This window comes from Nelumbo lutea, chromosome 7 (assembly GCF_056320005.1).
Source record: "Nelumbo lutea isolate HS-2025 chromosome 7, American lotus-T2T, whole genome shotgun sequence".
Classification (NCBI taxonomy): domain Eukaryota; kingdom Viridiplantae; phylum Streptophyta; class Magnoliopsida; order Proteales; family Nelumbonaceae; genus Nelumbo; species Nelumbo lutea.
The window spans coordinates 4635957-4663767 of NC_142690.1; the positions used below are offsets into that span (position 1 = coordinate 4635957).

General features: G+C 38.8%; 2 protein-coding genes across 2 annotated transcripts; both read left to right on the forward strand.

Moving 5' to 3' along the window:
- The first annotated feature begins 18753 nt into the window (after positions 1 to 18753).
- LOC148844752 (transcription factor bHLH48-like) lies at positions 18754 to 23567 on the forward strand. Its single transcript, XM_088954571.1, has 7 exons — positions 18754 to 19938; positions 20052 to 20195; positions 20289 to 20354; positions 21866 to 21934; positions 22129 to 22200; positions 22904 to 23099; positions 23195 to 23567. The coding sequence occupies exons 1-7, from the start codon at positions 19405 to 19407 to the stop codon at positions 23230 to 23232; spliced, it is 1119 nt and encodes a 372-aa protein (XP_088810697.1). The 5' UTR covers positions 18754 to 19404; the 3' UTR covers positions 23233 to 23567.
- Positions 23568 to 23811: 244 nt separating this feature from the next.
- On the forward strand, positions 23812 to 27214 carry LOC148844753 (Pectin lyase-like superfamily protein). Its single transcript, XM_088954570.1, has 3 exons — positions 23812 to 24725; positions 26038 to 26369; positions 26476 to 27214. Exons 1-3 carry the CDS (start codon positions 24121 to 24123, stop codon positions 26961 to 26963), a joined length of 1425 nt encoding a protein of 474 aa, XP_088810696.1. The 5' UTR covers positions 23812 to 24120; the 3' UTR covers positions 26964 to 27214.
- The last annotated feature ends 597 nt before the right edge of the window (positions 27215 to 27811 follow it).

Sequence of the window (27811 nt, forward strand, 5' to 3'; positions counted from 1 at the left end):
TAGGTTGAGCCCTCCATGGTTCCCGTGGGAGTTGATAGCCAACAGACTGTGGAGATACCCCACAGGTCGAGCCCTCTATGCTTCCCATGAGAGTTGACGACTAATAGAATATAGAGCCGCCCTCGTAGGTTAGCCCTGTATAGTTCCTGTGGGAGTTGATGGCCAACAGACTGTGGGGGTATGAATATCCACCCCTACCTGCCCTAATGGGAGGGTTTTATCCTTTAAAAAGTGGATTTTGGGGTGAAAATGGGTTTTGAGATTTCACGACCCGTATGAATGTAAATAAGATATATTATTATGTTAAACCTTATCCTCCTTGACCAATTGAAAGGTATATTATATGAACTTATGTAATAATAGGTGTTGAATGTAATAATATTTTGAATTTTACATATAGAACAATCGATAATTTATGTGTTTTTTATATGTTTAATCAAATAATTGAAATTTTTTATATTTATTTATGCTACTTAAAAAGAAACATGTTATATATAAATAGAGTCTAAAATTTACAAAAACCCTTTCCAAACTTGCATATTTCCATTTCTAAAAAAGACTAAGTGGCATTAATTATACAGCCCTTGTAATACTATTACTTATACACCACCAATGACATTTTATATGAATAAACCAAGTATAGATGTTTTTCAATGGTGGGTGGAGAAATACCATAAAACCATACATACCACCAGACCCAAAAGCCATAAGCAACCACTACATTGAGGTAAAAGCATATTGGTGGAACCCAGCACCCAGCAATTGTACCAATCCAACGGGCACCACAGGCACAAAGATCAGAAGAGATCATGAGGAAAAAAGTATGGTAGAAACGTTGAATCGCAGCTTGAGATGCGCTCCATACGAATCCAACGGAGCAAAAACTACTGGCGTGGGGCCATGAGATCTGGGAAGTACCCAACATCCGACAGGCTGCTGCACCGACATACGGTAGGCAGCTTGACAAATTAGCGTCGCCTTGGTTGTACAGCATGAGTTGCAAATTGCAATAATTCACGACGAGACCTCTAAAGCATCATCGTCAGCCTTAATGGAGGCCCACGGTGGTTCAGGCCCAATTCTCTGGTGGGCCCGACACCCCTCATAATGTGAAACTGATGGGACGCTTTTAACCACCCGATGTATCCAATCTCCCTTTCATGATAGTTGGCTAGTTAGCATCTGGTCGGAGAACTTGACTGGAGATGTCTCTCCTCTGTGGGGCCACAGTCGTCGGTCGCCATCAGGTTTGCTGGTTGTTTGATTGGTGGACCACCTCTTGCAGGGTTGGGGCATTCCTCCAGCTGGACAAACCCAACTACTTAAAAAGCACGCGCGTTTGGATGCAAGGATTATGTTTTTGTGCTTTGGCCCACCAGCTCAGGCCCATCCACCATCAATTGGGGTTGTATCTGGTCATCTTGGGTCGGGCCAACTTGAAATCTAGCCAGTTATACTTCGGGATCTGGGATAGAACCAGCTCCATTAGTAAGTTTATGATTTTAGCCAATTTGTATTCCGTGGATTTGAAATACTTAAAAGATTTGCCTATACTTAGTAGTATTAGTAATTAGGCACGTAAGTTGTAGTGAGAAATTTTTCTTTATATTAATTACTTTAATTTTAGATATGTCATAGTTAAGATAGAAATTAAAAATTAATAAAAGTAATAATATGATTAAAATTAAACTTAAATGTTTATAGTTTTAAATTACAATTATTATTATTATTATTATTATTATTATTATTATTATTATTATTATTATTATTAAATTTTGTATTCCATTTCTGTCATAAATAAAAATAACTTTTATTTTAACAATTATTTTTATTTAATATGATAAATATATAGCATTAGAAATATTCACAAACGTTTATGACAAAACTTTGTTCTTTTTATTTTTTTTGTTCTATCCTTTTTTTTAAATAACTATTATTCAATTTTTGACATCATAGTTTCTCGGGAAAGTTGGATCATTGACCCACCATCTAGATATGAAAATAGCTTTTCTTTCAAATCGGTTTTAAATTATATATTTTATCTACATTATATAAATAACTTTTACTTATCACACTTGATTTTTGTTTGATATAATTAATATATATTTTTTATATATTCTTTTGATTATTTGTACTTTTTTATTTTTCAAAGATTTATTATTTAACTACCATACATTTGATTAATCCATTTGACCTAAACCACTAATCCACTACTCAAAAAGAAAAATAGTTTGATTTGTAGGTTGAGATTAAATTATGTATTACATTTTTATCATTGATAAAATCATTTCTTATGTATAATATTTATTTTTGTTCAATATAATGAATGCATAATATTAGATATGTAGCCAATATTTTTTTTATAGATATATAACATTAGATATGTGCCCATATTTTCTTTATTTTTTTATTTTTGTGATTCTTTGTATTTTTTATTTTTAAAAATTTTATTCTTTGACTATGACGTGATTTCATCTCTAGGTTGATTTTAAACTTGACATTCCATTTTTATCATTAATAAAAATATTTCTTATATTTCATACTTATTTTTGTTTAGTATAATGAATATATAATATTAGAGATATGCCAAATTCTTTTTATTTTTTATATTATATATATAATTTAATTATGACATTATTTATTAACCCATTTGACCACAAATGGTTGAACTTCTTACCCACGACCAAGAGAGAAGAAAATGGTTTTGTTTTCAAATTATTTTTTAAATATATTTATTTTATACTATTAAAACTAATATTGTGGATTTAGTTAGTAGAATTTAATGATGAGAGAACTATATCTTAAATACATGATTTAATGAGAGAATATACCTTAGATGTGAGATTTAATGAAAGAGAATAGGAAAATAGTTTTATTTCTAGTTGGTTTTAAAATTTGCATTCTATTTCCATCATTGATAAAAAACTTATTATTTATCATTCTCATTATTGTTTAATATATTGAATATATGATGTTAAAAATGTTCCCAATTTTTTAATTTCTATATTTTTTGCATTTTATTTATTTTAGAATTTTATTATTTAATTGTGGCAACATGGATTGGCCCATTTGACCCAAAATGGTTTAATTTATTACCACCACCTAAATGAAAACACTATTTTTTTTTTCAGGTAGATTTTAAAAGTATAATTTTTTTAATGTTATTGGACTTATTAATTTATTATGCATGGATTTAATTAATAGAATCTAATGATGAGAAGAAACAAAAATGGTTACCACCACCTAAATGAAAACACTATTTTTTTTTTCCAAGTAAATTTTAAAAGTATAATTTTTTTTAATGTTATTGGACTTATTAATTTATTATGCATGGATTTAATTAATAGAATCTAATGATGATAAGAAACAAAAATGGTTAAACATATGATTCAATGAAGGCAATGTTCAAAGTATTGACACGTATCAATCAACACGAATCGTGCCAATGGCTTCCCGGTACGCCCCTACAAGGTTTGTATCGGGTCAAACCATGGTTCAGAGGGCAGCCAGGACTTAAACTAGCTCCTCTAAACTAGTTTTGAAAAAAATAAATAAAACATAATAAAAGCACTGACACAGGCCGATACGCCAAGCATATCGACTCGTGTCGATATTTAGAACCTTGAATGAAAGTGAATGCAAGTTAATGCCTTTAATTTTGGATTTAACGAGAGGGACTTAGATGTATTAAATATCTTAAAGTTACCTATTTTCAACTCATTTAATATCAATAATCGATTACCCTATTTGCCCTCATTTTTTATCAATAAATTTAAATATGGAAGGATAAATTTTGTCCTCAAAAAAATCCATAAATATTCTTGAGGCTATTCGTGCTTTTTAAAGCAGTATAGATATAGATTAGTTGTTCTTACTTCCACATCCCTTTCTAAGTGAAATTCCAATATTGAAAATCTAAAGGATATTTGGATAGGCATGTTAATGGATCGAGTTTGTATATGGTTACCCTAACATGAACCCAATTCAAAGTAACCTCAAGCCAATAATGATGGGATACTGAATCGAGTTTGCCACATCTTGTATAGTTGTATATCATCACTATTATTGTCCAAACCTTGTTAAAATAAGTGCATTTTCTCGTGTTTTTCCGTTTTCTAGGTAAATATTATTTCAATCACTTTTACCCAAGAAATGCAATTAAAGTTATTTATCCACCTACAATGGGTATTATTTATTCGGGTAAGTGATATCCAAAAAAAAAAAAAACTATTTATTTGTAAAACCCACAACTTTACAAAAAAGTGAACATGGATTATTGGTCAACAGATACCACTTTCCCATTGACTAACTCCCCATTATTTACCGAAAAATGAATGAAGCATTAAAGTTCATAATATCAAAATGTATCAATACATATTGTATATGTTCAATATTTCCCCAAACTATGTCTTCTCAATTTCTAAAACGTGGCTTAGAACACCGTTTTTTATTAAAAAACGATTCCAAACATATTATCATTTTCTAGAGTACTGATTTTTCCAATTTAACGCTGATGTATTACCGTTTTATGACGCAACGGCACGGGTTCCATTCATTTTAATTGTTTTAAATAATAATATATGACATGACATTTCCACCGTTAAAATGTCAAATTAAAAAAGTTAGAAAAATCATATCGATTGATTAATTACTCTCAACATGGCTAAATCTTCCTGTGTTTTAACGTTGAGTAAACTTAATCGAATAAAAAAACTTACAAATATTTGAATTTGAATACTACAATGATCCGACGGCTCAGGTTTTAGTGCAATCCATTTATCCCGAATCCGTCCTCGAAACCGATTAAGGCTGAACCGACCCTAACCCAATCGGGTAAGGGTGGGTTTACCACTTAACCCGACTCACTGGTAAACCCTACATCAGGTCAAACTGGGCTTGGGAAAGTCTAGTTCGATTTTAAAAGAGAACAAGACCAGGTTCCGACATTAAAAGCCCAACTGGGGAAACAGATAGTCGGTAGTAGTACTGGTATCGAATGACAGGTCGGGTCAAGAAATGCGGGCTAGCCCGGTCAAATCAAATTGTGAGGACTTATCAAAATAAGTGTACCCGAAGACGAAGAAGAAAAGCTGAGCAAGAAAAACCCAAATTCCATTAAAACCTGAGATTAGAATTAGATGGAATGGGCGTCGGTGAGCTTCAGGCCTAAGGCAACAAGGACGAGACTCGAGAGAGATCAACGTACAAATTAGTTGTTTCCATGTTTATTGAGCGTCAGCTCGAGGGTGTTTTGGGCTGGGCCCACCGGAAATTCGTGGTCCACGGTTGCAATTATGGGTGGGAATCCATGCAAGTCATAGTCAGGGTATCAAGCCTTTGATGATTTTGAAAAGCAGCGATTATGAGCCTGGTGGGCCCATCGTCAACTCAACGTAATGGGGATTGATGACTTGACACGTAAGGCCTTTGTTGTGATTGTGGGTCCCTCGATTTGTTATTCAGGGCAGAGAATTATAGTGAAGGTCAGAAGCACGGTTTCTGGGGCCAAGGCCCAAGGCACCAGATTGGGTTCAAATTTTAATCCGTTTTTCATTGTTTGTTTAGGCTCTGTTTGGTTGGAAGTAAAATGATTGATTTTGCTTCTGGTTGCATATAAAATGGCTGTGGATTGTGGAAAACAAATGTTTTCTATAAATGTGAGTATAAATTGCAGGAAAATGACTTTTCTTCTTATTTTCTTTTATGAATCATTCTTTAAATGGAGCTCGGTCTTCTAATAGAGGCATCGAAGAAGAGAGGATGATCAATATATCATTTTCACTTTGGTTTCTCAGAGAGGATTTTATGAACATATCGTCGCCCCGTAGAGTTAATTAATGATGGTTTCCTTTATGCATTTGGCTTGGGTGGAGTTGGTCAAGAAGAGCTTTTATAGTTCTGGGGTTGGGGCAAGGCGGGCTAAGTCCTCTTATCATTCTGTATTTTATTTGAAAATGGTTAATAAAATTTTAAGGTGATCGTCCCTCCATCTCGAATAAAGTTTAGGGTTTAAAACTGTTGGTATTCTCACTTGCAACATCAATTGTTTTTTTCAATTATTCAGATTTTTTCAATTGATTTTCCTATTGAAAATTATTTTCCATGGAAAATATTATATTAATTTGCTTTTTTTCTTCATTTTTTACATGCTTTTTCTACTATTGTACCATTTGAATGAACTTATAGTGATGAACCCCTTAGGCTGCATTTGGCATTGTAGGACTTGTCTCCTTTTTGCAATTAAAATGTCCCCATGAATACCGAATTTTTAACAGCAAAAAGAAGATAAATCCTTATAATAAGGAATGCCAAATGCAGCCTTAATCTTTGCTCTGGTCTATAATGGTTGAAATGGTTCAGGAGGGATCTGGATCTGCTGCTTTGTCCAGCGGTTCAGCCCCACACTCTCCTCTTCATTGTTCATCAACGTTTATTATGAGCCTTGGGACAACACCTGAATCAGCTAGTCCTTATCCACAAAAGGATGTACTCTCTCTTTCTCTCTCTCAACATAATTTGATGGCAACAGGTTCTAATTTCCATCACTCTCAGCTTTGAAAATTAAAAGGCAAAGAAGTTTCCTCACAATACCAAGTCGGGGTGGTCCGGTTGCCAGTGAGGATTGACAAGGAAATGATATTCATGGGTCATTTTGCCACGCCTGTTGCATTACCAACAACAACCAACTAAACCCATTGCCTTCATGAGATTCATGAATTCATTGAGAATTTTACAAAAGAAAAGAAAAAAAAAAAAAGCTACAAAACTATAGACCTTTTTTTTGTTGGGGACGGGAGGGGTGCTTTCTGTCTGTTTCTCAAAATGGGTGAAATGGGATCAATGATTTCATTGCTTTCCTGAATTAATGAGCTCAAGAATTAGACAGATCTCATCTGGGTGAAACCATCAGAAATGAAGCAATTCTCATTTATTCATGAACTATTGAATTGAAGTGATCATTATTTTAGGATTTCAAAATATGAACTCATTCACCATTTTCCATTAACAAGTAGGAGATTGTCTGAGAAGTCAATGGTGTGAGACCAAAATTATAATAAAAAAAAAAAAACTGAAACCACGAGTACATGTAACCTTAATTTGTTCAGTTGTTCTGTCACCACGAGGAGAACTGTGGCCGACCAATGCCACACATCTCCTAAGAAAGACGCTGACTTGGGCAACTGGGTTAGCCTATATAGGCCGTATGGACTATACTGTATTTGACAACTTATTCAAGATGTGGAGGCAGTTGAAAAATAATTAAAACACAGAACCCCTCTTCCTTTCAATATCAGTGGACTGAAACTTGTCAGATGAAATCAAGGTGATTGCTTGAACAAATGGATCTCTATCTTCTTGAACGCGTGGAAGATTTCAGGCTTCTGATCATAGTGTGTCCAAGTTAGCAAAAGCAAACCCATCGCACAGCAGATTGATGAGTCTGTTGCTTTGTTTCTAACCTGAAATGGCCAGGAAAGTTTTTGGGTTTACCTCTTGACTTGTACTTCAGACCTTTTTCCAACGATAATTTTACAGTAAAAGAGGTAAATGGTAATACTGAGACATGTCAGTCTGAAAATTCTAGACAAATACAGCTTAATTAACCTGTAGAAGGAATGGTAAAAGCTATCTAATCACATTGAATTTTGGGGTGGTCAATCTGTTTGGTGAGAGAGGTTAGTTGGACTGTTTCAATCTTGTGAATACATACCACGTGGCAAGTTGGAAGAACCCATGAATTCATTATGTGTCCTGTGTCTCCAGACCCACAAATATCTCTCTCTCTCTCTCTCGTGCTAAAATGTCTACACTCAATATATATTATTGCAAAAATACATATTTTTGTACCAGCAAAGCCAACTGTCAATAACCTTTTCACCACTTTTAGACGCAAATTTGGGCCAACCACCACTCGAATTATACTCCACTAGCATGCATGTACTAAGTAGCTTCCGAATTGGAAAGTGAGAAAAAATGGATGCAATATTCCTGAAAGTGTCAACTCAGTTATCAAACTGAGTGCATTGGATTTCTCAAGTTGCCAACTTGCTAGTTTCACTGGTTTTCTCTTTCTTCTCACTTTCCATGAAATAAGGATAACTCAGCTGACCTTAATTATCCCATGAGCTCAGAGTAGTGCCGACAAGTTCCAATTCTGCTGTAAAGGGTCCCTATGGAACTTGCAAATGATAATGTGATTTCACCAGGACAATACTATTTATTTATATCATGATATCATGATGATCATGACCATTGATTTCTTTTGTACCCAATAAGCATCAAACCACAACCCATGTACTATCAGCTGGGCCCACATAGCATGGTGCCCTAATAAGTTCAATTAAGTCGGCTGCAGAAGCTGTGGCGGTGGGAGAAGCAAGGAGACAGATTTATCTAGAAGGTGACTCTCCAATCTCATAGTGAATTAAAATTGGGGTAACAACTATCATAAATAACATGGAGGATTGCTACAAGGCCCAAGGGCAAGTAGGAGAGGTGAGCTGAGAGCTGGCATTCAGACAGATTGCATTGCTTTTGATGATTTATGTGGTCTCTTTGCCCCTGGTATATTGCCTGTACCCATGACTAAAAGGGTCGCTTTGTGGTAAAGACTAGAGAGAGAGAGATGTACATCTGGACAATTTCACTGTATGACCATTTGATTCTTAAACTGAAAGACTTGGACAGAAAACTATTAAAAGACAAATTCGGTTAAAGCAATTGTGAAATTGCTCTCCAATTCCTCAGCCTCAACTTAAAGTCCTAACACTTTTGGGATACAAAACTGACTCTGAATCCTATACGGTTCGCCTTGTCAAAATTACGGTACTGGGCCAATCTGTATCTGTCACATCCTGTTAAGTTACCTCGTGAAGATAGAGGACAACTGAGATTCAGAATTGACGCAGTGCATCGTGAAGTAGGAGTGTAAAAGCTGTGTTTGATTTGAAAGAAAAAATAGGGAAATGAAGGAAAAGGTAGGAAAACCTTTACAAACCTTGTATAGGTTTTTTTACTTTTCCTTTCCTTTCCCTACCTTTTCCTTCAAATCAAACATAACCTAAATGATTCAAACCATATAAAATTGTTTCATGTACAAATTAAGACTACGGAGCGTTGGAACTGAGACAATAAGCCTCAGCCACATCCCAGTGATGAGGCTGATCTAATCTGAACAGTTCTTAACTTGTTAAAAGCCTAACCTTATTAGACTTTGGAACATGGGAAACGCATGTGAGATCCTGAGATCCTGATTGGACAAAACACTACTAAACTCATCATAGAACAACCTTAAAAACTGGGATTCTAAATGGTGCAAGTTGCCAATTTGAGAATGCTTTGGTCCCCTTCTTCTCACCTTAGCTAGCTTCTGGTTTCAATGTAATTAGGATTGTCTAAAGTTGCCAAAGTTGCAATTTGCAAGATTCCTGGCTTCTCAAATTTGAGGAAACTTTGGCTGTCCATGTTCAACAGCCTAGGCTATCAAAAAGACTCTCCCTACATTGCGAGGTAATTTGCTTAGCACTAATATTGTTACAACTTACAATGAAACGAGGTGTGAACTAATGCGGTCATGTTGTTGTAGGGAAACCCTGTTGACAGCCCAAGTAGTCGAATTTAGACAGCCAAGATTCTCCCTCAAAATGAGGTCATGTAACAACTAATCCATTGCAACATTGTAAATTAACGAGGACAACTGTCAAAGATCGTTTTCTTCTCCTTTAGTTCACACAAACTCCTTGTAACAGTATTACAATGAATTAGCTCAAGGTGAAGAAAATGATCTTTGACAGTTGTCCTCGTTAATTTACAATGTTACAATGGATTAGTTGTTACATGACCTCATTTTGCGGAGAATTTCGGCTGTCTAAATTCGACAACCTGGGCTGTCAATAGGGTTGTCAAAATGAGGTCATGTCAATAGGATTGTCAAAATGAGGTCATGTGACGTAATATTAAATATTAATGAGTAGGGGTGTAAATGGGTCGAATTCAAATCGGATCAACCAATATCGGAATTCAAATTCGGATATTAAAAATTAATATTCAAAATCAAATCCAATTAAATATTCGATTTGCATTCGAATTCGACTAGTTAATTATTTTAGGTAATTAATAAATATTTTACTTATATAAAGTATATAAATATATAAATTATTTATTTAACTTAATTATTATATATATAAATATATTATTTATATAATTTAATTATTATATATATAAATTATATAAGATATTTAAATATTTTATATATTATATATAAGGATTAAATAATCGATTAAATTCAGATATTTATTGAATCGAATTAGGTCATATTCAAATTCGAATCAAATTAACTATTTGACAATGAATATGATATTCGGATTCAACCGGTTAGATAATCGAATCATCCGAATTCGATTCGATTATGCCAAATATCAAATTCAAAATCGAATTTTCGAATAATGTTACACCCCTATTAATGAAGAAAACTGTCAAAGATCATTATTTTCTCCATGGTTCACCTAGCAATGCATCTGATACTGTAACAAGGAGTTTGTGTGAACTAACACGCATACAGGGAGAGCCCGTGTTGACAGCCAATTCTTCGCTCAAAATGAGATCATGTAGCTAATGCATTGTAATACAAGAAAGCAAAAACTAAATGCCAAAATGTGTACTACACACATACTATGTATATATATATTTCTCCTGATCAAATACTAATTCTCCACCAACCAACCGCCAGATTAGACTTTACTGTAACATGCAAGGGAAGAGGGATCTCGGTGAAAACCATAAAACATATTAAACAACCTCAGAGGTGTCAATTCAGAGCCAACACAATTAACACGTTAGCATCATCAATTAGTTGCCAAAGTTGATAATAGTTGGGTCCCTATCAGCCTGCTGGTTCGCTTTCTTCTTATCTTAACTTTTAGGTAGGATTGTCTACCCGTTGTATCATTATTATGGCACAAACATGACATAATATATGTTGTAGCCTAGAGATGGACCCAGTAGATCATCTGTTAAGTGGCCAGTTGGCAAACCGCCCTTTGCGAAGGCGCAGGTTCAAATCCATCGTCATGCGCATCCCTTCTAACCTAACCCCACCAACAACCTCTAACCTACTGCGTCTCGCCATGCTCCTTGGCCTGTGTTTGGTTTGATAAATAATAATAATAATAATAAGAGAAAAAGAGAAAGAGAAACTTGAGAAAAATTGTTAGCAAAAATGGCCTAATGGATGCAAAAACTGCATCACCCCACAAAATAAAAAGATGAAATCATCCATCCATATCCTATACCCATTATTTTATCTCACATTATCTAAAACATTATTTTTCAATTTTGGGCGTTGATCGAGATTGCAGGACAATGCAGAGTCATCTTATGACATGGCTATATGTTAAAAGAGTCATACTCATTTGTGTAGTCTCTTTTCGAGGGGTCAGTTTCATGTCCCCTTTTTAGGTTCCTTTTATGATTATTATGAGAAGGCAGAAGTAAGCAGAAGCAGGAGTAGGAGGGGAGTTGGTTTTGGATCGATATTATAAATTCGGACCAATATTCAAAGTATATTTATTGGTTTTGAGTTATGAATTCATAAGTGTGAACACAGGATGAATATTAATTTATATTCTCTGCAGCTATATCTAAAATGGTTGAGTAAGAAACGTTGTCTCATGGAAAATCTGCCTCATTTGACTGCATAAATGCTGCATCGCTGTGCTGAGAAAAGAAACATGCCAGCCTGCTATTCTGAAATCAGGGAAAATGAATATATATTAAATATTTGCATGCATTACAAAAGGACCTGAATTTTACAGCTAAGTCGGACTTGGATATTAATTAATCAAGGGGAAGCTAGCTAGATCAATACAAGGGTGGGCGACTAAATGAATTTGGGAGAATGAAGATCTCAATTCTTGTTCTGAAATTTTTCTACTTTCATATTCAAGAAGATCTCCATTACAACCAGTCAAAGAATTTATCCAGGAATTAAAATATCAATTTGAAAGTTCTAAATATTTTTTTACCTTTTTAGTTTTATATAGGTATTAAAGGTTTCAATCGTCATTTGAAAGTTCTAAATATTTTATAAAATAATCGTTTTTGTATTGGTGCATCCAAACATATCTGAATTCATAAATATAGGCACATTGTATTATTTATCCGCTTTTTTATCAACTGAGACACCATCAGTTTGTAAAGAGTAGTGATGTTGTAACCCTTGCTTTTTTTGGTAATATTTATCATTACTTAATACAAAGGAAGGGAGATTGGAAAATCTAACGTCCAGACTTTAGTGAAAAGGTTCTCTGTGGAGGATGTGATCCGTAGGCTGCATTTGGAAACAATGCAAATAAGTGTGAATGCAAATTTGTAGAGTGTAAAACATTTCATATAAATTGTAAAGTTGGGTTAGTTTTGCATTGACAAATTTACTTTCTTACCAAACAGACTTTTAGCTGTAATGGATGCAAACATGAATTTCAATAAAACATATGCTTTTTTTTTTTTAATCAAAAGCCCACTTGAATGCAATTTTACTTCTTTTTTATTAATGTACTTTTACATCTTATTATCAATATAAATATGCATTTAGTCTGTCATTTATCAATGCATAAATATAATGTTGTCAAAATCTGACGAAAGTGAACCAGTATACAAATTTACCTTGAACCAGGATTTACACTTCATTTACATCATTTCCAAACGCAACCGTAGGGAACTTCTAACGCTACCTAATCATGAGAGTGAATAGGGTAAATAGATATTCTATCAAAAGTTTTAGTTAAACCAAAACGTCCTTTTAAGTGGTCTTTTCAGCGAACCTGCTACCCTAAAATTGAAACAACACTTTGGGCTCAGAAGCTGGTCTTAAAGATAATGTTGATAACAAAATGACAAGGCTAAGCAGCCCCATTAAGCCTGGGATCAACACAAAGCCCAGGTTTAGGTCTTCTGATTTTGTGATTACACAGACTGGTCACGTGCCACTGGTCCTGCCGTTGACATTCCTATTGGCATTTAAGAAGCTTTACCCATTCATACGTGTTCTCAATATTCATGCAGAGGATCTGGACTCCTTAAATTGGGCCTGCCAATGGGCAGGATTAGGTAGAGAGGGTTTGACGGTGAACATTCTAGGCCAACCTTGGGTTGAAGCCCTGCAACTTGCTGTCGGCCTGTTGTCCAAGCCTCCAAGGACTCGGTCATTAGGACAATCAATGAGTCTGGCTTGATCCTCAGTATTCAGTAATGGATTCTGGAGAAATCAATAACAAAAGACACTGAACTGGGCCCAATTAAGACGCAGTGTCTTCCTCTCGAACGATTATTGGAACGGGCCTGACCCAGATTCTTTTAGCCCATTGTCAAGTACTCTGGAGTCTGGAACCAAGTTCAACATGTTCTGCAAGTTTCATTCCCGTAGATTTTTTAATTATATGAAACATATGAGACCCACCCCATCAGTGTTCCAAAGGTGCCAGATGGCCCAGAACCAGCCCACTGACAGATATACGATGAGTAACGACGTGGCACCGGTGCTCCTTGACTTCTACATTGTGCCCAACAGCTATTTCTTCCATGTTTTTTCATGGTTCAATCTTCGTTGCATATTTGAATATTAAGGCTCAGTTTGGTAAGAGTACAAATGTAAATATATACAGTGCAAATACATATAAAATAATACAAGATATAAGGTTTTGCACTTTATCTATTTGCATTTGTACTCCTTCTGAGGCTCAGTTTGAAAAGAGTGCAAATTGAAATATGTTTAGTGCAAAATCTTGTATTTTGTAGGCATTTGTTTGGGGGTTTGACTATGATACCGGAAAATTTTACAGCCAATAAATCAGTAAATAGAATAGGTGATTGATGGTGTATGATCTAGAGCTCAAGCTTGATGATAGTTCGAACGTTGTTTGCTTGGTTGGCAAGTCGAGCTGCAAAAAGAGAAGGCATAGAGAACCCGGGGTGATTAACCCAAAGTGGTCACTCTGATGCTTAAGTCAATGGATAGTTGTGTAAGTGAGCTAACACTTGAATGCAATAAAGCTAGTAAGCACAAATTGTGCGTACTTGGGTCTCAAGGGTTGATGTCCGTAGGCCTCACAAATCACTTCCGAGATCCTCGGCCCGAGCTGTTAGGAGTCTGTTCCACCCCGGGAGGTAGATAATGTGTTAGCCAATAAGGCTTATCGTGTCATGATGTCAATGGAGGGCCAAATCTGCTCTCATCAATTTCCCCTCACTCCCAAGCTGAGATTAACTCAGCGAAGGGAGTAGCTTTATAGTAGGTCTTTTTGCTTGTTACCAACATATTTCGAGGTTTGGCTTTCTCTTGTAATGCGTGTGTCGTTGTTGGCATTTGAATAGCAGGTCAGTGCCACGATTGCTCTGTGTTAGTCCTCGGAGGTGTTGGTCGTCTACTCCTACGATAAGCCATAGGGAGCTCAACCTGCGAGGGCAACTCTACTAACTTTAGGTTGACAACTCGCACGAGAACCTTGAAAGGCTTAACACGCAAGGGCGACTGCAGTCTATTGGCCACCAACTCCCGCGAGAGCCGCAAAGGGCTCGACCTGTAGGGGCGACCTCGCAAACAAGGCTAAATAAGGCTCGTTCAAGCTGATTATCGTCGCCAAGTTGGCAGTGATAGGCCTCCAGGTCGTCAGAGGCAGTTCTCCAGGTCGTCAAGTCGACGGAATTTTGACAATCCATTTTTGCTCTCAACTCCTTGGCCTACAGACACCTCATCACCTCGGCAGGACTGACTTGTGATAGCGGCTCCACAACCTGCTGGCCATCAACTCCTACATAGAGCATGGAGGGCTCAACCTATGGAGTGACCTCACAATTTGTTGGCTATCAAGTCGCACAGGAACCACGGAGGGCTCTACCTACTAGGTGGCCTCACATTCTGTTGGCCGCCAACTCTTATAGAGAGCACGTAGAGCTTAACCTATGGGGGTGGCTTTACAATTAGGGAGATTTTGTCTGGGTAAGACTGCAAGAACTCGTCTGGGCATTTTGATTTCCCCCCCCCCCCTTCCCTAGGGGGTTCTTTCGATCAAGTGTTGTTGTTGTTGCTTGAGGATGCTATTACTTGAGGTTCAAAGAATCAGATGAGAACCTAGCTTTTTGTAGCATATCCCACAGATAGCGCCAATTGATGGTGCACAATCCGGAGCTCCTAATTGGATGACAGCTCGGATATCAAATGCTTGGCTAGCGAATCAAGCTGCAAGAAGAGAAAGCACAAAGAACCCAAGGTGATTAACCCAGTGTGGTCACTCCGATGCTTAAGTCAATGGCTAGTTGTGTAAGCGAGCTAATACTTGAATGCAATATAACTAGTAAGCACAAATCGCGCATACCTGGGTCTCAGGGGTTGATGCTCTTATATAGTTAGGCTGTTGTGAAATTCACGAATCACTTCCGAGATCCTCGACCCGAGCCATTAGGAGTCCGTTCCGCCCCGAGAGGTAGATAACGTGCTAGTTGATAAGGCCTATCGTGTCATGATGTCAGTGGAAGGTCAAATCTGACCTCATCAGTGATCATCAGGTGGTATTCATCAAATTCACAAGGGTGCTTCTCTTTCGGTACCATGTCTTTCCGATATGATAGATTTTCCCTTGTAATGACTTGTACTCTTTCCAAATTGAGCCTTAGGCTATGTTTGTCTTGCAGTGCAAACCCAAACTGGATACAAATTTTGTAGACAATTTCAGCTTTGCATCCATTTGTTTGTGGTTATGATTTGCACTTGTTAGATTTTGCATCTAAAAAACTGGTGCAATATTTGTACCACCTTCTCTTACCATGATTCTCTGTCATATAAACTGAGAACCACTTCATTTTGTTTCCCACCTTATTCCTCTGAGACAAATAGTTCTCTTCTTGTCTCCATTCTCTTTCATATAAAATGGGGATTACGTCATTTTGCTTCTTATTTTATTACTCGACAGCGAGTAACATAAAGTCAAATCTGAAGCAAAAGTAAACCAGAATTTGCGTTCAGACCATTTTACACTCCCCTTAAATTTACACGAGTGTGAATGAAATCTAGAGTGCAAACAAACTGAGGTCTGAGACCGAGAGGGCACAACTCATCACCTTAAAAACAATAATGTTGCAGCGGTAGACAATCTACCACAGTAAATGAAGTTCACACTCTAACATGCGAGGATGCCTTACGATCGTACGTAGTCTGTCATTTTCGTTGGGAACATCTCACCGGTAATGTAAAGAACAACTCGCTCACGATAAGTAACTTGTGGCCGGTGACACCTCCCGCTCTGGGCCACCCATCAAGGCCCATCTGGTTTGTTTCTCACTGACGTCATAACTCATAAGTCATAACCTCCCGTAGGATGTATATCCTATTCCTATATCCGTGGCGGTGTATATGGGCCCGTTTGTGTCCGTGGGCTTTCTCGGCCCTGCTTACTTTGTACTTGCTCTTAAGCCATCAACCAATGACCCAGTAAACTAGTGAACTGGACTTGATGTGCAGTACTGTGGAGCCCGCTGAAAGCCCGCGTTGGGCTTTGCTGAAAGAGACTTTCTTTCAGATTTCGTGGTTTGGTTCGGCTCTGGGCCTAGTAGAGCTAAGCGAGTAAGCTAAGCCATACTTGTCGGCGTAGGTTGGTTGAACTACCGGCTCTTCCTAATCCTAACATGTTGCGCTGGCCGTTCAGTCGGACACTTAGTTGATGTTTGGCATAGATGCAGATTTTCCAGGTCTCGGCTTCGGTCACGGCAAGCCCGTGCTTCTCACACCGTTCCAATCAATGTTCTAAATATCGATACATGCCGATATGCTGATAGGGCATATTGGCCTGTATCGGTGTTTTTTTTTGTGTTTTATTTATTTTCAGAGGGTCGATTTAAGTCTTGGCTATCCTCTGAATCATGGCTTGACCTGATACATCATTTATAGGGGTACATTAGGAAGGCCTCAATATGATACATATCGGCTAATACGGGCTGATATGTAACAATATTTTGAACCTTGGTTCCAATAACCCCTTACAATCTTGCATTGAAAATATCTATCCATAAAAGAAAGCACAAAGTAAGGAGATATTCTCAATGTAAGGTTGTAAAGGTTGTTGTGTCCTGATTGAAGTCGGACTTGATTTTCCAAAATCACTGCCATGTTGGAACCACGAAGTCTGAGAAGAATCGGTGCTGAAATTCTTATTTGGTTTATCAATTTTGGTGATTTTTAATAAATCAATCATAAATTATTTTTGAAGTCGGCCTTTTTTCTGAGATCACCATTTTTTATGATTCCTCAATTTCCTGATTCCAATTTTTTGAAAATGATATGACATCCCACATGGCAATAAATAATAACTCCAATATATAAATAATTGGCCCTTGAGAATCAATGTTGTGTGATGTTAAAATTGGTCACAAGAAGATAGATATGGAAAGTTGTTGGAGACCTCAATTGGTATGATGTCACCTTGGCCTCGGAGAGTCACCTATACTCAAACATATCGGATGCTAAGAAAAACCTAAAACCAAAAGAAACATCAGAGGTTTTGAGGAGATGTCCCAAGGGCATGGACTCCAATAGTTAAGTCGATAACACCAAGGTAAGAGAAGATGAGGTGAGGTATAATGTGTCAAGGTGTTCAATGTGTGTAGTATTGAGTATAATATAATGTGATGCATTCCCCCCAAACAAATCAAGGGTTCACTTATAAGAAACATGCTTTATCCAAGAATCCATGTATCACTCACACATGGTCGGAGTTCGGTCTAGTTGCCACACCCTTGGTTAATATGTTATGTGCACATGGTAGGTAATGGGCTTGCATGAATAGCGTTGACATTGATATTCTGATTAGATTGGTCATATATATTTCTGTGGATGTTCATGCATTGCTAGCACATGTTATGAATTGATAGTAGAAGAATTTGGTGAAACAAGCGTATTTAGTTAAACTTTGTCAATTAACAACTTTACCCTTAACCTATTGCCACTTGTCCATTTTTGACTGATGGTCGGGTTTCGCCACGTCAAGTATCAAAGAGGCTCAATGTCAATTTCTCAAAAATCAGCTTAAGATGACAAAAATGATATCAAATAACAAAATTCACCAACTTTTTGAAAAATCGATAAAGAAGAATTAACATCGATGATAAACATCACCTTGAATTTTCTATACTTCACACCTGGACCTTCGATCACAATCCATCTTAACAACATGGCCCACCTTACAATCCACACATGAATCACGTGCTCCGAAATATCGAGCGGGGAGCCGGGGACCTCGCCCCTAAACTTAACCTCCTCAAAACGCCGAACTTAATTGTTGGCTTGGTTACCCATTGGACGGTAAGGATTTAGGCTGCTATTTTAGGACATACAGAAGATCACTAAGCGCTGTACCGAAGATGTTCCAGGAAATTGTCGAGCCATATATGGAATACCTTTCCTTATCCACTGGCCGATCTCATAACTTGTTCCAATCCGACGGTTTCTAAATCTGGGAAGTTTAAGTAGAGTAGGAGCGAGAATGCTCACACGTGCGAATACAAAGCGAGGGTGAACCGGTAAACACGTATCCGAGGTGGTCGTCGTCGATTTCCAGCGAGGAGGATGCCGTCGTCGTGCCAGTGGCGTTGTTTCTCTTTCTGTCAATTTGACGCCATTGACTCTTTCCGTTGTGTAAATGCAGGAAAGTGACGCGTCGTACGCCACGATTAAAAACCTGTCGGAGTGGTTTTCCGGTCCCCACTCTAGGATACCGATATGATCGTAATAATGAAGGAGAGATACTCAGCGACGAGCTACGCGTATAGAGCCCCAGTAGAACACGTACGCTGCTCGCGACACTACGGTCCGCCTTGTCCGGGCCCCCTCCCATTTATATCCAGCTCTCTTCTCTCCTTTCCTTTTGTCAGATTTTTCTTTTTCCTCATTTCGAACTCTCTCCGTTTCACTCTCTCTCTCTGTTCAGTGTTCTCTCCTGAAACCATATAAACGAGTTACAGGGAATAGTTGGAACATAAGCTCAGGACTCGGATAAAGAGTTGGAAGAGAAGAGGACTGTGTAGAGGTCTCTCTTTCTCTCTCTGTCTGTCTCTGTCTCTTCTACCCTACTAAATTAAAGTCGTTTGTTTCTTTTCTTCCGGGGTGGTGGTTTCTGCGTTTCGGGTTTTTTTTTTCAGTTAAATTCGAGCCCTGAATTCTGACACTTGAAGAGGGTTCGAAGGTTTATTTTTGGTGAAAGCGGAAACTGTTCGAGAAGTTACGTTGTAGAGGAGTTGTTTTGAAGTGAATGCGAAGTGGGATAAGGTGGTGTTAGCCTTTTTTGTTTAGGGAAATTGATTCGGTTTGGTTGGGTTTTTGGACGATCAGGTGGAGTATTTAAGTGAAGTTTGTTATTTATGGAGCGGATTTCGTGTTCTAATAGCAGATCTGGGAGTTGCAGTGAGAATAAGCCGGGAATCATAGAAGATACTTTTGAATTCGGCGATGGAATATTAATGACAGGAAATCTTCTTCAGGAAGAAACGGTTCCGGGGAGTTCTTTCACTGCTCTTCTCGGACTTCCGGCCACTCAAGCAATGGAACTCCTCCAGGAGCCGCAATCCACCACGGCTCAGCCGATTCCAGCACCGGAGTTGTGGAGACAGAGCCGAAATGAGCAGGAGACGCTAGGCTACTCATTCAACTGTTCCCCATCCTTTCCTACAAATGCTGCTTTGGTCGAACGAGCGGCCAAGTTTTCCATCTACGCTGGGGCGCAAGAATCGACAGACGCGAGCTCCCTTCCGTCGAATTCCAGCGAGAATTCACTCAAGTTGAAAAACGAACCTGCCAATTCTGAGTCAAATCCAAGTTCGTGCCTGGTCTTCTCCGATCCAGCGACGCCGAGCGAGAACCAGAAGTCGACGAAGCGGAAGGAACGAGAAAAGAAGGTAAAGTTCGAAATAAGCAACCTAGGGTCTAGGGTTTCCTTTGGCGGTAACTGTTCCCGTTTTCAGCGTAAAGCTCTGAAACTGCTTTCCTTTTTGCACTTGGGGAAAATTAGGTTAAAGTTTCTGCTAAAAGGAGCAAAAACGTGGAGCACGGGAGTTCGAAAACTGGTGAAGAGAAGGACGGCGAGAAACTGCCTTACGTCCATGTTCGAGCTCGTCGTGGTCAAGCAACTGACAGCCACAGCTTAGCAGAAAGAGTAATTTCAGTTCATTTGCTTCTCTGAACTCTAATCACGTAACCTCAAGCCCTAAATCATTTATTAATTCTTCTGTTGTTTTTTATTATTCAGGCTAGGAGAGAGAAGATCAATGCTCGGATGAAGCTTCTTCAGGAACTGGTCCCCGGCTGCAGTAAGGTTCGTCCTTTTTTCACTTTTTGGTTTTCTGAAGTTTTCGATGGCATTATAGTAATTTTACAGGTCTTTCTCCATTTATTGGTCATTTCCACATTCACAATTATGGCCAAGAGGGGCAAAAAATAAGATGGTTTTGTGATTTAATTTCATATTCTGTTGTGAACTGTAGAAGAATGGACATGAAAATAGCTTGAATAACGAGAATGCCCCAGTAAAGCGAAGGGATTCGGTAAATTAGTTAGGTATCTTCGTGGAAGTGGTGAGACGACAAAAGCAGAACTTTTTATAAAGGTTCGATGGGGGGCAAAAAAAACCTTCCACCCCACCGAACTGCGAATGATAGAGAAGAGACACGACGTGATGGGGATGGACCATGAGTCACTGTTTCTGTGATGGCATCCTCTTCAGGAGTGTGTACTCCTCAGCTCTTTTTCCAAGGATGTCCCTCGGAATTCACACTGACACGATTTCCGATGGCCATCCGACGGTGCTTAGTGGGGACCCCCAGGAAGTACGTTCGACTCGTTCGTTTACAGAGTCGAGCTTCTGAGCCTCTGAGAGTCTCTGAGTATCTGAGGTGTAGGATCTCTGTGCGTAGATATGGTACTGAGGTGAAACATTAACGCATCTGATCTTTATTGCCTTTGGCTTTTCATAAGCCCGCTACGTGTGTATTGTATTGCGAAGGCCACTGAGTTGGAATGAGTCGAGGGACCACCAAGACAGTTTATTCCGATCCGGTGGCTGTCTGTGGCTAGGCTGCGAAGAATCATCACACATTATCCAAACAATAATCATAATGGATGGGTAACGGAAAACGGAAAACGATGGGGGTTGGTTGCAGAACGGAGGCATCCAACTGGTTTGATATCTGCTGCTGCTTTAGGAATTAGGACCACATCAACTCTTCAGAGCTTTTGTTTGGAGGTTCCTTGAGCTTGATGTACGCTCTATCATGGTTCCATCACATCATGATATCATCATGGGTCATCTCTTCAATGTCCATAGAGCATATGACCTTGACCCACCATTCTGATTTCTTGAGAAGCACCATTCGATTGGAGGATCTCGGCCGTTCACTGTTTAGGTTAATCGAAAGGATGTTTCACTTTTCACTTTATTGTAGTTGATGTACGGTGTAGATATGCCGATATCTCAAGGATTATCTAAATATTTTTTTCGGAAGAGAAAAACGGAAACAGAGAATTTCACGAGTTATCGTGAAGAAACCTGCCTACTGCACACCGTGAGATCCTGTGGCTTTTCAAGGTGGGGTCACATCAATCCATCGAAGACTGTGACACGCGATAACCGTGTAATATCATTCAAATTTCGAACAAGGAAAATAATGGATTTTATTTTATTTTTTCAGGAACGTAGATTTGTACCCTCTGAGAGTGCATGCATTGTATCACCTTTCTTTTCATTTCGGCAAGGGGAAAATGTATCGCCATTAAGCATCTCTCTTTTTTAATGGTGCTCTTTTACCGAAAAAAACATGCTTTTTGCAGATTTCCGGTACGGCGTTGGTGCTCGACGAGATCATTAACCACGTACAGTGTCTGCAGCGTCAAGTAGAGGTCAGAATCAGAACTCAGAACTCCCACCCTTCTTCTTTCATTTATTGTTGGCTCGAGTTCGTTTCAACTTTTAACCGGAAAAAGCTTCCAGTTGTTAATATTTCAGATGTTTTCGTAGGCTTTTCAGTCATTCGAAATCATCATATCGTTCACCTTGTTTTGATCTTGATCTGATTCGAGGTTTGTGATTTCAGTTCTTATCGATGAGACTCGCTGCGGTTAACCCCAGAATCGACTTCAGCCTCGACAGCCTTTTCGCCGCAGAAGTACGCATCATCCACTACTACTACGTGAACCTTTGTTTAGTTTCCGTTTGTTTACTGTTAGATTCATTCCATTGCTGTGACTCTGTCCAAAGCGACAGTAGTAGGATGAAGAGAAACAAAACGAGCTAGAAAATATCATTTGCCAATGAATTTAATGGCCCCTACTCGTAGAATATTAACAAAGAAACTCCTAATATTTCTTTACTGTGTAAAACCTTTACTTTAACGGCAAGAGATAAGGGCATAGGCCTTTCAAAAAGAAAAACGTCAAGAGATATAGGTGAGACTTCACTATTTTGTTTAATTAAGGCTCAATTTGTAACGGGATAAATTAGTTAACAGGATAATTGATCACGATCCCAAATTCCTTTCTGAATTAAGGTAATTGATACCATCTGAAGGGTGGATAAGCAATTAATCTGCACGCATATAAATATATAATGCTCTCTCTCTCCTGCCTCCCTCTCTACCCATTTCACTATAATCTTCTCCAAAACTTGAAAAAGGAAGATCGGATGTTCCTTTCCTGCCTTCTCCAGTGGATCTCATAATTCCTAGATAAAGGGTAGATATGTAGAAGTACTTCATGCAACAAATTTATCCATTCCAACACCCGTGATGGTTGATCCTTGATCCCATCGTCACTGATTTCCTTTCTTGGTAACATGACATGACTTATCTTCTGCGTGTTGATTTCTTGCAGATTGGATGCCTTACTTCCAGTAGCTTCCCCAGCGCAGTGACGATTGAGCCATTGATGTGGCAGCAACAGCAGAATCAGCAGCAACCCATGTGGGAGGTTGACATGCTGCAACGACCAGCTGCGTGGGAGAGAGGTGGCAGCAACAGCTTCCTTGCACATGACAACTCCCTTTTCGGCTACAACTCAGCAAATTCAGGTGAACTTATTAACCGTCTATCATCAAATCGGCTGTGTCTACGTGGGACAAACTGACATATGATTCATTTCTTTCTGCTTCTTTTGCTTTGGCAGTGTCTCTGAGCTCGAACCAGTTGAAAATGGAACTCTGATGCCTTGGCGGTTGCTTGATTGGCAGTGTACATAATGGATATATTATTAGCAGTTTGTAGGGAGAGGAGCAATCAGCATTCCCTAGGGATTTCATGTCCATGCAATTTGGGCTGTGACATTCAGAAAACCCTAATTTTTCTTCAAGTCGGAGAGGGAAAAGAAAAAGGAAGAAAGAGAATTTGTTTCTATATTTTTATATATATCTAATTACTAACTGAGTCATTCAATCTTCTACCTCTGTTACATTTGTGAGATGATTGATTGATTCATTGTATAACCTGGAACAAGCTGTTGCTTAGAATATCATTAATGAAGTTCCCTTTCTCTTTCCCCATATTTGAACATACTTAAAGAGTCCTACTCCTACCACGGTGCAGGCTGCTTGGAGCTTGGATTTGGGCTTGGGCTTGGGCTGCTTTCAATCCATGGCTTCTACTTGGAACACTGTTTTGATTTGAATAATTGCACTTAAAAAATCAAAATTCCAATGCCTTTCCAAGGAGAAAAATCCAATTCCAGACTTTCCAGTGGAAAAGGAAAACCATTTTTCCTACTAAACTGTCGCTAGCAGATTGCTCAATAAGGCAAAGGTGGTCGTCTTCATCAATGACCATCAGAAACAGATCCTACATGTGATGACGAATGAACCGTTCTAAACCATCGAGATCAACGTAACTACGACGCTGATTCCCAACACTCTATCACCCGCTATCATAAACAAAGCAAGAGGATATCTAAAAAATAAAAATAAAAAAAGACGGGGAATCGCTCGAGGCTGAGGGTTAGTTCCGTGACCGTGAGTGAGCTGGTTTCGACCCTCGATGTTATGTGTCGATAAATAAGGTCAGATGATGAGTCAGACCCCAAAACCAAGACCCAGATAACGAATGGCGTCTCTTCTTTTCCCAGTCTCTGCTATTATCATCTGTATGCTCTTAGTTTTCCTTTCAGTTTCAGAAACCGCCGCGTCATCGAAATATGATACGATCGCTCTCCCCCAGTATAACCTGCCGACGGCCACGTTTTCCGTCACCGATTATGGTGCCGCTGGCGACGGTAAGAGATATGATACGTCGCACATACAAGCCGCCGTTGACGCCTGCACAGACGCAGGAGGCGGACGAGTCAGATTTCCGCCGGGAGATTACCTGACGGCCACGATCTTCTTGAGATCGGGGGTGGTGTTGGAAATCGAAAAGGGAGCTCGGGTGTTGGGAGGGGCGCGACTGGGGGACTATCCATTGGAGTCTTGGAGATGGTACGTGGTGTTGGCGGAGAACGCGACAGACGTCGGAATCACTGGCGGGGGAGTGATCGACGGCCAGGGAATGAAGTTTGTCCAACAGATCAACGATCGAAAGAACATCATGGTCAGCTGGAATACCACGGGTGCTTGTTATGGTGACGAGTGCAGGCCGAGACTCGTCGGATTTCTAGGTTGCCGGAATGTCAGAGTTTGGAATATCAGATTGATGGAGCCCGCTTATTGGTGGTGCGTACTACACTCTTCTTCGCTCTCCCCTCTCCCCTCATTCCGCTGTTTCTCCGTTGTCTTCACCGGTTCACCCTTAGGCAATGCTAATGGAACGCGCTTTTTGGAAGTGCATGAAAGATGGTGCATGAATCAGGGTTCCTTTGTTATTATTATTACAAAAACGCCCTGATTTATATATTGTCCTTTTGTGTTGTACGCGCTCGCGTTACCGCACGAGCTCGTACTGTTAGCATTGCGTCTATTTCCCCCTTCATGATTCATTTCACGCCCAGGGGCCCAACGTCATCATTTCAAACTTTCAATCTTATCCATAAATTAAGAAATATGCGAACCAAATGATAACCGTAACGTGTCAGTCATTCATTGGCTGATAAGTTGAAAAGTTTGCAATAACCTCAATTTTCAGTTTACACGTGTCGATTAGCGAGAGTATTGCGACCAAATCACCACTATTTGTCATAATCACTCTGATCTTGGCTTTTGGATTCGATGGGATTTTTTTCGGGTCCAGTAAAACTTTGACACGTCAATAATTGCAGAGTTGGATCCGAAGCGTAAGTGTGTAACATTTCAAAGTTGCCTAAGAGCTTAAGGGATGTCAATTCAATTGGATTGAATGGCCCAATCCGATCCAGTGCAATATGTGTATAGTACAGATGACCATATTTCCTTCAAACCAAACATAGTTATCAAAATGATGTTTTCAGACAGAGCTACCCTATGACTCAATGTTAAACAAATTCAAGCCTCTGTTTTATTTAGAAAATGGTGTTTTTTTTGTTTGAAAACGTTGCTGCCTGGGACATTTCCTGGGGCAATAACAATACCTTCTGTTTGGTATGGGAGCTCCACATCTGTTTTAAGCACCAATACCCATTATAAGAAGTCCATGTCACTGCCACACCATGTCCCCGTTGGCAGCAATGAACTCCAAATTTGAGAAAACTTTGAATTCAGTGTTTCCTCAGACCACGCATTCTTGATTTCAAAGGCGTGGTTTGGAACACCGTTTTTTATGAAAAAACAGTTCCAAACATGTTACCATTTTCTGGAGCACCGATTTTTCCAACATGGCACTAATGTGTCACGTTTTCTGGAGCAACAGCATTGATGCCAAACACCACCTTAACCAACTAAGCACAAATGGGGACCCTGTGCACTCATCAAAATGATATTCTCAGACAGAGTGACCTTATAACCGTATGTTAAAGAGGTCAAGCTTGATCTTGTCTGCAAGCTTCTGTTTCTGCTCACATCTGTTATTATTTCTTTTCCGACTCTTATTGTGAATGAGATCATATTATTGCAGTTTGCACATAGTCAGATGCCAGAAGACATCAATTCATGATGTGTCTATTTATGGAGATTTTGATACCCCAAATAATGATGGGATAGATATAGAAGATTCAAATAATACTGTGATCACAAGATGCCATATTGACACTGGAGATGATGCCATTTGTCCTAAGACATACACTGGCCCTATCTATAACTTATCAGCCACAAACTGTTGGATTCGAACTAAATCTTCTGCAATCAAGCTTGGTAGTGCGAGTTCCTTTGCTTTTAAGAATCTGCTGTTTGATAATATCACCATTGTGGATTCTCACAGAGGACTAGGTTTCCAGATTCGAGATGGAGGTAACAGCATTTAGGTTCCTTAACTACATCCAAGTCTACGTTACACATTTACAGTTTTCTGTTATTGAAGTGTACGAGTCTTACTGATTTATACGTCCTTGTGTAGGAAATGTGAGTGGTATCACCTTCTCAAATATAAAAATCAGCACAAGGTACTATGACCCATCATGGTGGGGGAGAGCAGAGCCCATCTATGTGACCAGCTGTCCACGCGACTCAAACACAGCAGAGGGGTCTATTTCTGATGTGCTCTTTGTTAACATATCTGCTGTTTCCGAAAATGGGATCTTCTTATCTGGTTCTAAACAAGGCCTTCTAAGCAACTTGAAATTCATCAATGTGAATGTTACCTACAAAAGATGGACAGATTTCCCCGCTGGATTGGTTGATTACCGGCCAGGATGCCAAGGTCTTGTTAATCACAGCATGGCCGGGATAATGATGGAGCACATTGATGGTTTGGTGATAGAGAATATGAACATGAGATGGTTTGAGAATGAGTACAAACATTGGGATAACCCTTTGGACTTCAGGCCTTCAACTGTACATAACATTTCTTTGTTTAATTTCCAGTTGGATCGGTACCAACAGTAGACAGGAGCATAAAAGCCCTGTTTCCTCCATTATTTTGATCTAAATAATGTGGCAGAGATGATTTACTATCAACAAAAATGTTTTTGTTTTCTTATGAACTGAATGTCACAGTAAGCCCTAAACAAACTAGTGTTTCTGGTGGAAGGGAATTTGATTATTTGTTAGACAATATTTGTTTTAAATGTACTTGTTGTAAAATTACTTCGTTGTATAATCTTTTATAGCAGACATTATTACCTTTTCTCTTACAATTTCAAACACACAAATACCCCTATTAAGTTAATGTTTTTTGCTCCACATGCCAAGGGAAATATTTTATTTAAGTTTTTCTTTAAGTAAAAATAATGGACAGTATCAGATTGGCAGCGGACGCGAAAACTTTTTCCAAACTCTTACGAACATAGATCCTAAGAATGGTGGAACAGGACTCGTGTAGCCAAACCTCATGGACAAGGCTTAGTTGCTGCTACTTATGGTGATGATGATGATGACTGTCAAGTAAAAATAAAAGAATAATAACCTAATGCTTGTCCTAGCTATCAGGGTCTTGGGAGAGGTGGAGTACTGAATACGAGTCAAACCTCAGACATGTTTTGCATGAAGTGGTTGCTCATAGACTCAAGGTCCATGTTCCTTGTCAGCCCTAGATTTTATCATTCTACCAAGCAATGCCCCCTGTTTCATTAGTCCTAATTATGTCCCTATGGCATTACTGTTTTAATGTATTTGACCATAGCCATTATCAGACTCAGACTGAACCAGATGGTTGAGCTGATGACATGGTGACCTGGTGACCCTCCTGGCCCCAGTTATTTGACTGTTCTGATGGTTTGGATAGTCTAACTGGC

What these genes read in the sequence shown, in the direction of transcription:
- LOC148844752 (XM_088954571.1), top strand. Translation starts at nt 19,405, where the DNA reads ATGGAGCGGATTTCGTGTTCTAATAGCAGATCTGGGAGTTGCAGTGAG. An exon ending in GCCACAGCTTAGCAGAAAGA is followed by an intron (nt 20,196 to 20,288) that starts GTAATTTCAGTT and finishes TTTATTATTCAG; the next exon opens with GCTAGGAGAGAGAAGATCAA. An exon ending in GTCTGCAGCGTCAAGTAGAG is followed by an intron (nt 21,935 to 22,128) that starts GTCAGAATCAGA and finishes TTGTGATTTCAG; the next exon opens with TTCTTATCGATGAGACTCGC.
- LOC148844753 (XM_088954570.1), top strand. Translation starts at nt 24,121, where the DNA reads ATGGCGTCTCTTCTTTTCCCAGTCTCTGCTATTATCATCTGTATGCTC. An exon ending in ATGGAGCCCGCTTATTGGTG is followed by an intron (nt 24,726 to 26,037) that starts GTGCGTACTACA and finishes ATATTATTGCAG; the next exon opens with TTTGCACATAGTCAGATGCC. An exon ending in TTTCCAGATTCGAGATGGAG is followed by an intron (nt 26,370 to 26,475) that starts GTAACAGCATTT and finishes GTCCTTGTGTAG; the next exon opens with GAAATGTGAGTGGTATCACC.